This window comes from Petaurus breviceps, unplaced genomic scaffold (genome assembly GCF_028583685.1).
Source record: "Petaurus breviceps papuanus isolate PSGF00001 unplaced genomic scaffold, PetGlider_PUasm1.0 227, whole genome shotgun sequence".
NCBI lineage: Eukaryota > Metazoa > Chordata > Mammalia > Diprotodontia > Petauridae > Petaurus > Petaurus breviceps.
The window spans coordinates 16,851,954-16,862,904 of NW_027185896.1; the positions used below are offsets into that span (position 1 = coordinate 16,851,954).

The 10,951-nt window shown below is 39.8% G+C and overlaps 1 protein-coding gene across 2 annotated transcripts in view; it reads right to left on the reverse strand.

The window, feature by feature from the left end:
* Positions 1-1,257: 1,257 nt before the first annotated feature.
* Positions 1,258-10,951, reverse strand: part of SMARCC1 (SWI/SNF related BAF chromatin remodeling complex subunit C1) — a 190,385-nt gene continuing 180,691 nt past the window's right edge. For both annotated transcript variants that reach the window (XM_069095932.1, XM_069095931.1), the window contains exons 27-28: positions 6,258-6,434; positions 1,258-3,712 (exon numbers count right to left, since the gene is read on the reverse strand). In XM_069095932.1, the coding sequence (XP_068952033.1) occupies positions 3,618-3,712; positions 6,258-6,434 (272 nt within the window). In that variant the 3' untranslated portion in view covers positions 1,258-3,617. The remainder of the gene's footprint in view (positions 3,713-6,257; positions 6,435-10,951) is intronic.

Genomic DNA, 10,951 nt, shown 5'->3' on the forward strand with positions numbered 1-10,951 from the left:
TATGGCTTTGGTCTTTTGTTCAACATTTTTTTATCCATGACATGGAAAGCAAAAAACAAAACAATTTGCTCTCAAGCTGAAGCATTGTATCCAAAATGAGGAAGGTAACAATTTTGTTCTCTGATCTGATCAGACTACACATGCCAAATTATGTTCATTTCTAGGTACCACAATTTAGATGAAAAGCTAGACTAAGTTCTCTAGGTAGAACAGAGGATCAGCTGAAGGAATTCAAATTATTTAGCCTGAAAGACATTTAAGCAAGGTAGCCAAACAGTTGTTATTTAATATTTGCAAGGTAAACATGAAGAAAGATTATACTTGTTTGGTCTCACAGGAGATTCATTAGGTAGAAATTTCATTAGGATAGCTTTTAGTTCAATACAGAGGGAAACCTTACTCTCCGCTGCCTAAAAGTACTCTGTCATTGGTGATCTTTAAGCAAAGGCTGTATGATGATTTCTTAATTAAGGGTATTATAGAGAAGACTTGAGCACAGGTTGTGGTTAGTGTTGGCATGACCTCTCAGGTCCCTTTCAATTTGTAGACTCTATCATGATTCTATGTATGATCTCTCATTTTAAGTTAACTTGGCATTCTGGTTTATAAATCAGTCTCAGTTAAGTTTGGTTATTATGACTCAATTGCTCAGGGTTTCGTCATCCATTTATGAATTTATGTAACTGAGTTTCTGAACCTATTAAGATAAAGTCTAAACCCTTGATTATCATGATCCCAGTAATGAACCATGGAAATTCCTTCCTATCCTGACGGTTCATATAGTTACTAAGTTTAATTGCACGTATATTTTAAGAGATCACAAAGAGACAAGTTCACAAGGTCTACCTTCTCTATGGGAGATCAGCTAACAGGTAGTAACTCAATATAAACAGTCTATCAGTCACACCTTGACTAACTAAACTGATCCATCCCACTTCATTTCCCAGGGAGGGTCAGTACCAGGAAGTCAAACATAGTAAACAGTGCTAAGACACCCTCTCCTCTGGCATCTTCACACTTACCTTCTTTCATTTTACATGAAAACTTGTACAAGGTGCTAGGATGGAAAGAGCTTCAGCTCACAACTTCTACTGGATGTTTCCCAAGCATCTTTTGTTTTCAGGAGAAAAGTCCAAGATATACATCAACTCACTGCATTTTCACACATGATAGGGCAAGTATCCTGGCAGTCTATAGCACAAGTGGAAATACAGGGTCCTATTGTGACACAGAGATAGGACCAAGAGACTTCCTAGCTCCTGTCCCAGTCCCATTCTTTATTTTTTAAAATAATCACACACAAGGACACAGGTTTGTACAAAAACCACATTTGTTTTTTTCACAAAATTGGGTGGCTGTATTGCAGGAATAAAACTGGTCATATACACAGGATCAGATGAAAAAAAGTCACCACATGGTTATTTATACAGATACACAGCAGTGTTAAGAATTCAGGTACTTGGTAGGACCATCACCAGTACAGTAAAAAATAATGACCTGGATCTTTAAAATTTGAAAGTGTTTATCCTAACAACCTGAGGTTACATGGGATTACAATCTGAAACAAAATTCCATGTTCCTTCAAGAGCCCTGGAGGAATATGTAACACTTGGAATGAATTCCCTTTGGTAGGGTGGGGAGTGGGGGGGGGGGGGGGGGGCAGGGAAGGAGAAAAACCCTGGCTGTTTTCACAAGGCACTGGGGGCTCTCTGGAGGTAACTGCATTAAAACTAAACTCCAGTAGGGACAGCTCAAATCCAGTGCTCTAAGAAAGGGCTTTGAGATACTAATAGCATCTGTTTAGCTGAAGTCCACACCTGAAGCCTTGAGAAGGCAGATCTTGATGATGGTTTTGTGTGTTATTATTTTTCAGAGAATAAGAAAAAAAAGAAAGAGAAAGTTTTACTGTGTTCAGAGTTCATGTGTCCTGTCCTTTATAATAAAGTAAAGCTTTACACACAAGACAGGAAACAAAGCAAAAACTTCCAACCTCGTACTTCAACTTGATGGAAATGCAACCTGGAAATTAAGGAAAGGAGGCCACAAGCTTTGGAAAACAAAGCTTTATCAGGAAAAAAAGCTTCTTTCCTAGGGAATAGGAATAGAGGAAAACTGAATGGTCACCAAGAACTATCAAGTAACTAACCATTAATACTAGGAACAGAGTGTGGTGGTCCAAAATGGGCTCATATTAAGGCATTTTTGTGTCTTCCTATATAGAATGGACCCCATCCCTGTACCCTGTCCCTGAAAAACAAAAGAAAACAAAAAAATCCCAAAAAACACCAACCCATCTTCAAAAAGAAAAGCACTAACCCATCTCCTAATAAAAACAGAGAGCTTATTGCTCTAGATGCTGAGCCCTTTCCCTGGCATCCCCTCAGAATTTTTTCTTTTTAACCAGGTGTTTCCTATCAAAATCCTGATGAAGGATGGAATGTTAGAGATCAGAAAGTAAAGGGGAGAGGTATAAGAGTGGACACAGCACTACCTCACCTCTCTAATAATCTTACTTTAAATTCAAAGTACCGTTTCCACTGAATTCTGCTCACTCTGGCTGTCTGCAAGAGGTAGTTTGGGGCCTCAGACCCCTAGCCATCCCAACCAAGTTCCATCAACTAGAACTTCAGAACTACATCTACTTTTTTTTTCTTTTTATAAGGGGGAGAGTAAAGAAGGGAAAAATGCATCCAACATTGACTATCAAGCTTGATTCCTCAAGCTGGCTAGTGCTTTAGACTCCTGAAACTTTTCTGGGTGTCCTGGGGACCTAAGAAATACATCCCCCAGTTCCAATCCCATCCCTAGTAGCCCCCAAAGCTCCCTACAACTCAAACCATCCCAACAATAACTATCTGCATAGAAAGCCAGAACCAGTAAACCTGGAGACTAGAGCAATTTTATTCTAATAGTTGCACTCTCAGCCACCATGGATAAACGAAAAAAGGATGCTTTGTCAGTACACCATGAGAGATGCATCAGGTACTGATTCAAATGATATACAATACCCTGAACTAATAAAGAGGCACATGTATTCCTCAATGGGGGCAGTATTAATGGCAGGGGTCCCTCCCTCCACTGTTTTCTCTTATTTTCATGCTTGTATGTGTGTGTGCCTGTGTACCTTCTAAACATTTGTACTCCACCCCATCCCAGCATTAAACTAAAATGAATTCATTTGCTACACCTCAAAATTTAATCACTTCTAGACTGGTGAGTCCATCTTTCTGCCTGCATCTTTTGGTTCCTATTAACTTAGGATTATTTTCCTTAAAAAATGCTAACAACAAAAATTTACCCACAGAAGCACCAAGACAGAGAAAGACTAGAAGAGCAAAGATTGGGATGGGCTTACCCGTTATATTCCCTATTTCCCCCTTACTAAGAAGAGGGAAGACACAAAGTGAATTCTTCCTGTCTAATGTACATTGTCACCCCCAGCCTCCATAAGCCCTGGCAAAGGAGCACCACCAAAAGGAATACACCAGAGCAAGGAGGCACTCAGATGTGGAAGAGGAAAAATCTTGAAAGAAACAGAAGGAAACTGAGGAATAAGAGAGTCTTGTCACCACTACTTGGGATCATGGAATCAGTCTGGAAGTCCCTTGAACTTCTTGTTAGGGAGCCGAGGAGGCTGGTGCTGCTGCAGGAGGAGGAGTGACGCCATCGGTAGGAGGAGGTGGTGGGGGCTGTTGCTGTGGAGGAGGGGGATCTGAAAATACATCCAAAAGTTAAACATAAATAATGGAAGCATAATCAATTGGGAAGGAAGGAAGCTAGATAAGGGAAAACATGGGGAATTACTTCCTGAAAAGAACTATTTCCATCAAGCTGCTTTGCAAATAATGGTTCTCTCCACAACAACACAAACCCTGTGTTCACACGCCACATTCATTTCTGTCTCTACTGCTATGACTTCTGCTGCTGCTCATCTGGAATGCTCTGATCCTGTACATCAATTTACATCTTACTGATTCTTCAAAGCCCAGTTTAAGTTCCATCAGAATCAGGCAGCTTTTGACAAGCCTGTCAATCTCCTATCTTTGTATCTCAAGGACCTTGAAGAGTGCCTAGAACAGCCAATGCTTAACAAATGCTTAGGACTCACAGTAGATGAAAGATGAGAATACACATAATTATGAAGTAGATCCCTGACTCCTCTCTTCCCCCACTCAAAGTGCTCTTTTCCTGGTTTTCATCATCCTTTCACCCGTTTATAATACTTAGGCACGTGAATCCCTCAGCACTCTACATGCCTTGAGGGCAAGGACTATACAGTTTTTAACTTTTGTCTCCCCAGTGCCTCATATAGTACCTTATACATTGCACCTGCTTATTAATGTTTATTAAGATGTATTTGGTGAAAGTGATAATTATATAAGAGAAGAACAAATTAAGTATTATGACAGTGGAGGAGGGTGAAATCAGTTGTGGCTGAGGAATTCAAGAAAGGTTTCATGGAAAAGGTAAAGATGACAGATTCTAGGACTAGAAATAAGCCTAAGAATAGAGACAGGGAAGTGCAGGATGTGGAAGGCAAGATCAGATGAAGCCCTTAGTGGGTCTGCTCTAGTTCTACTGTGAACCTTGAAGACCAACTGACAGCTCCCAATTCTGTATAACCATTTCTCCTTAAGCATTTGTATAGGATGGACTAGAGTTTACAACAGCATCAAACACAGAAAATTTTACTTTTGAACAGAGAAAAAAAAAGCTTAGAGAAGGTTTGTATATTTTTAAAATATTTGCATGGTTAACAGCAAACATTTTTATATAAAACATATTATGAGGAAGTACATGCTAGTTCTGGGTACTGGCTCTCAAAGATGAACAAAGTGACTGGAGGGACTTTTTTGTCACTGTGATTTTACCCATCCAAGTGAAAACTCCAGCTGCTCAGTTAAGGCCTTCCCCACAAACTCCAGCCCACAGTAAGCTCTCTCACTGGAATTCAAAGCGAGCACCAATTTGTCTTACTACCACAGGCATGGATTCAGCCCCTTGGGAGTTGGTTTTCTAATCCAGTAATTTCATTTTACAGATAAGGATACTGAGATCCTGAGAAATGAAATGATTTGTATGGGGCCATACAGGTGGAAACACTGGACCTGAGACTAGAACTTCCTAAGTCTAGAGCCTTTTCCAAATATACTACAAATATATGATCTTGTGACACTTTCTTAATTTTTTATGTATGTTGTCACCTTAACTAGATGACAGATAAACTGTATGAAGATAGGGACTGTGTTTGACATTTCTCTGTATACGCCACAACATTGTCTTCAGTTCTCATCATACAAGAGATGCTCAGTAAAATATGCTAGTAAAAACTCAAAACACAAGGAAAAAAACCCCCAAACCTCTAAGTGGCAGATATACCAATGATTCTCTAATACTGGGACAGCTCCAATCTCCAAGTTAGGAAGGCAGGATTGCAAATTTTCTAGGCCAAGTAGGCTGGTCAATGCTTCCAAGTATGGTGACAGTGAGGTTAAGGGAGAAATGTTTCTTCTTCCTTTGCAGATATTAAAAACTCAGGACTGACTGCTTACAAGACTGGCTATTCAGTCCTTTTTTTTTTTTTTTCCTTATTTTTAAATTTTTTTTTTATTCAGTCCTTTACTATACATACATACATACATATATATATATATTTTTTGCTTTTTGGAGGGGGTTGGGCACGGCAATTGTGGTTCAGTGACTTGCCCAAGGTCACACCACTAGTAAGTGTTAAGTGTCTAAGGCCGGATCTGAACTCGGGTCCTCCTGACTGCAGCGCTCTATTCACTGAACCACCTAGCCACCCCTCCTTTAATCATTTTATTGCTAGTTGTTCACTCCTAGTTTTTAGCCTTACATTCTGCATCCATGAAGGACTACTGAATAAACAAGCTATTCTATGTCAAGGACATAACTAAAAAACAGGAAAGAGTAAGAAGTTAGGTGAACAGCATCCTCTGTGTTCCCCAAGCATTCCCAACTTATCAGGAGAAGTGTAAGTTATTGAAACCAGGCTGGCTAATGAGCTTGAATAGGGAGAACTACTTTGTTAGATCCTGGGGTGAATCACTATGCTAACAAAAATTTCCTTCTGAAATTGGAATTGTCAATTTATATTTACCTATCCTACAGTTCTGGGTAATTCAAATGTGGCTGGACTTAGACCTCTGAACAACTGAAGTGCTCATCATTTTTCTCCCCTTTCCCTAGACCCAGGAGGTGGGAGGGTAGTGAGCCAGCCCCAGAATTTTACTTACACATGCCATTGGGTGCTGCAAGGGGTACTCGTGGTCCAATGATGTTCCCAGGCATTGGTGGCATGACAGGTGGGGGAGGACCACCCCCAGAAGGATGGATATTGGCTGCAACAGCTGGAATCATACGGCCTGGCATGGGCTGTCCAGGCATCATGGAACCAGGACCAGGCATCTGACCTGCAGAAGGGTATTTAAGGGTACTGGTCATAAGTGTACTATCAATAGGTGGGCCAGGAAGGCTATAATGCAATCCCAAGAATTCCATGGGCAAACAAATTTAAAGCAATGTATATCCTGGGAATGACTTTAGATGTTACTCCAAAACAGACTCAGATGAAAGATGCCCCTAGTGGCAATTAACACATTGGGATTTTTTTCATGAGGAGTTTGTGAGCTACTGATTATTCCAAACTTCAGCAGAGACAGGCAGCTGTGAAAAGTTATTAAAAAAGAAACCCTTTCAGAAAATTTTTTTGAAGCTCTCTTTGGTCGGAGTTAGAGTAAAAAAGATGGGATTGTCAGCTGGGTCGGAGTTAGAGTAAAAAAGATGGGATTGTCAGCTGTTTTCCTGAGGACATATGACAATTATAATATGGACATGCTAATGAGAGAATAAAGAAGAGCTTGAACACCAAGTATGCACTCAGTCTGGGGACTAATAATAGTTTAACTGGGTCAAGATCAGAGCTGCATTCAACAAATGGGGGAAGAAGAGGGGAAGAGAGTTTCTGAACACATAGGGAGCATCATTCTTCACTTGCTTTTCAAGAGCAAACAGTGGTCTGAATCCCCAAAACCTGTTGAAATAAGTGCAAAATCATGATCTAATACAGATAGGACTGTGTGTTGTCTCAAGTGTTTGAAATTACAGGAAACTCCAAGGAAAAGGAAGAATCACAAGAGATTATCTGCACTGCTTTATAACTAGCTTTAGCATATGATGGCTGATCATTAATTAGCTTGTAATTTCAAGACTTATTTTGGGGGCTGTATTTTCTTGTAAGTGGCTACACCTTGAGAAGTAGAATAATTTCATGGGTGATAAGCTTTTCTCCCTTGGCTTGTGAGAAAACACATTCTCCTAGTCCTTCCACTTCTATAACTACTTAGACTCTTCCTGTTCTCACCTAGGTCTTCATGTCTTCCCCAGCTCTCCTCTTTTTTATATCATACCCACACATTCAAGTACTTCTACTTTATTTATGACACCCAATATTCTGGAATACAGACCCAACCCTCAACTCCTAGAGGACATCTTTATGATGCTCCCACCTGCACCTCAGAATTTTCAAAACCAAGATTAATACCTCTTTATTTTCTTTTTGGAGGGGGAAGGCAGGGCAATTGGGGTTAAGTGACTTGCCCAAAGTCACACAGCTAATAAGTGTTAAGTTTTTGAGGCTGGATTTGAATTCAGGTCCTCCTGACTCCAGGGCCAGTGCTCTATTCACTGCACCACCTAGATGCCCCTACCTTTTCTTCCTAAACCTTTTTCTTCTGACTTCACTGTTTCTGCCAGGAGTACCACAAATTCACCCTCTTTCCCACATTTGAAACTTTCAAATCTTTTTCCCCTTAATTCCTTTAGAGGCAGTTTGATGACAATACAGAGCACAGGATGTTGGACATAGAATCTTTAATAAGATTTCAATGCAAATTTGGTCTCAGACACTGACAGTATGACCTTGGGCAATTCACTCTGCCTCAGTTCCCTCATATATAAAATGGAGATAATAATAGCACTTACTTCCTACGGTTGCTGTAAGGATCAAATAAATATTTGTAGAAGACTTTGCAGACCTTAAAGTGTCCCCTGTGACTATTATTGTTGCTATTAATCAGTTACCAAGTCCTATCAATTCTACTTCTGTCACAGCTCTCAAGAGACAATCCTCCCTCTCTTTCTTGATACCAGCACCTCTATACAGGACCTCATTTTCACTTGCCTGGACTATCACTAGAGCTTTTTAATAAGTCTTTCGAACTTCACCCTCTTCTCTTCCAAAATGGCCTTTGTACCATGGTCACAATGATGCTTTTAAATATTTCTATTTGGTTAACTTAAGTCTTTTGCTCAAAACTGTTCAGTCACACTTCATTCTGATATCCAAAAGAGACTGACACGTTTTGCCTGGTATTCTAGGCCCTTCACAAGCTGACATCACCTTAACCTTTCTAGATTTATCTCCTATTACCTCTTTGTGCTTTAGCTAAAGTAGACTGCCCTTTCTCTCTTGTGCATGCTGTTTTACATGGAACATCCTCCCTCTCCATTTATCCTGAATCCCTAACAATCCTTTAAAGCCCAATTTAAATGTCACCTTTTCTATGAAATCTTCCTTCAGGTTATATTCACGACTTTTCTCCTAGGACATGGTGTTTCATTTCAAAATTTTTTTTAGTGTATTTGCCGTATCGTTTTGTGTATTATAGTGATCTGTAGTGGTGTTACTTCTTAATAGATGGAAAGTAAGCTCTATGAAGTGGGACTTGGTTTTATCTAAAGTTTTAACCCCCAGCGGCAAACAGTGCTTTACACACAGTGAATGCATAATAAATTTTCATTGAACGAATTGCTTGAAGCAAGATAATCCTATAAAAGGTTTTTCTTAGAAAACTATAAGGACTTTTGTCCAAACAGGTACAATTGTTTTTTTTTCATTTCTCAAATGCTTTATTAACTTCTGATTTACATCATAAATTTCTGCCAGATTTTGAGTTACAAATTTTCTCCCTACCCACCACACCAAAATAGCAATCCCACAGGATATCCCCTCCTCCACTCTGCTCTCTCCCATACCCCCTTTGACTTTTCCAGCAGGGCATGGTGGATCTCTATGCCCCAGTGCCTGTATATTTTATTTCCCAATTACATGTAAAATAATATTAATAACAGTAATATATATATAATTTTAAACATTTGATTTTAAAACTTTGAATTCCAGATTCATTCCCTTGCTCCCTTGTTACCCACCCTTATTGGGAAGATAAACAGTTAGGTATAGGTTGTACATGTGTAGCTAATGCAAAACAATAACACAGTAGATATATTGTAAAAGACTGACTATATTTCCCTCCCTCCTATCCCATCTCCCACTTGTTTTATTCTCTACTTTGATCCCCGTCCCTTTTCAAAAGTGAGTGCTTCTGGGGCAGCCAGGTGGCTCAGCGAGTAAGAGCACTGGCCCCAGTGATGGGATGACCTGGGGATCGAATCTGGGCTCAGATACTCAGCACCACACCCAGAAATAACTGGCTGTGTAACCCTGAGCAAGTTAACCCCAATTGCTTTAAAAAAAAAAAGTGAGTGCTTCCAACTTCCCTCCCCACCAGCCTGCCCTCCCTTCCATAATCCCCCTGCTCCTCCCATTCCCCCTTACTCTCCTGTAGGGTGAGATACTCTATTTAATGTGTATTTCATTCCCTCCCCGAGCCAAATTCAGTGAGAATAAGGTTTTCCCTTTTGCCTTCCTATTCTTCCCCTCCATTGTAACCCTCTTCCCTTGCTTCTTTTTTATGAGATAGTTTACCCCATTCTGTCTCTCTCCATCTCCTCTCAATATATTCCTCTCTTACCTCTTAATTTCACCTTTGAAGTATCATCCCTTCCTAATAAATTGGTCCTGTGCCCCCTATCTATGTATACCTGTAAACATATATACACATATTCTCATATGTATTCATATGCTCATATACCCTCTGATATATATATATATATATATATATGTATATATATGTGTATGTGTATATATATCTCTCATCAGTTACAATAATCGTTTTTCCATGTAGGAATATTGATAGTTCAACTTTGATAAGTGGCTTGTGATTTCTTTTCCCTGTTTACCTTCTCAAGCTTCTCTTGCTTCTTGTATCTGAATGTCAATTTTTCTTTTTTTTTGGGGGGGGGGATTTTAATTCATTTATTCTTTTTTTCTTTAAAAAAAATTTTTTTTTAAAGGAACCAGGGCTAAGTAACTTGCTCAAGGTTACACGGCCAGGTGTTTCTGGGTGGGTGCTAAGTGTCTGAGCCTAGGATTCGATCTCCAGGTCATCCCAACACTGGAGCCAGTGCTCTTACTCGATGTGCTACCTGGCTGACCCTTATTCTTTTTTTTCCAAATGCTTTATTAACTTCTGATTTACATCATTCATTTCTGCCAGATTTTGAGTTACAAATTTTCCCCAACCCACCGCCCCAAAATAGCAGTCCCACAGGATATCCCCTCCTCCAATCTGCTCTCTCCCATATTTTCTCCTATACCCCTTTCAACTTTTCCAGCGGATCTCTATGCCCCAATGCCTGTATATCTTATTTCCCAATTACATGTAAAATGATAAATTTTAATAACAGTGTGTGTATATATATATATATTTATTTGAATATTTGATTTTAAAACTTTGAATTCCAGATTCATTCCCTTCCTCCCTTGTCACCCACCCTTACTGGGAAGACAAGCACTTCAGTACAGGATGTACATGTGTGGCTAATGCAAAACAATAACACAGTAGATATATTGTAAAAGACTGACCATATTTCCCTCCCTCCTATCCCACCTCCCACTTGTTTTATTCTCTACTTTGATCCTGTCCCTTTTCAAAAGTGGGTGCTTCCAATTTCCCTCCCAGCCTGCCCTCCCTTCCCCATCCTCCCCCCTACTCTCCTGGAGGGTGAGATACCCTATTTAGTGTGTATT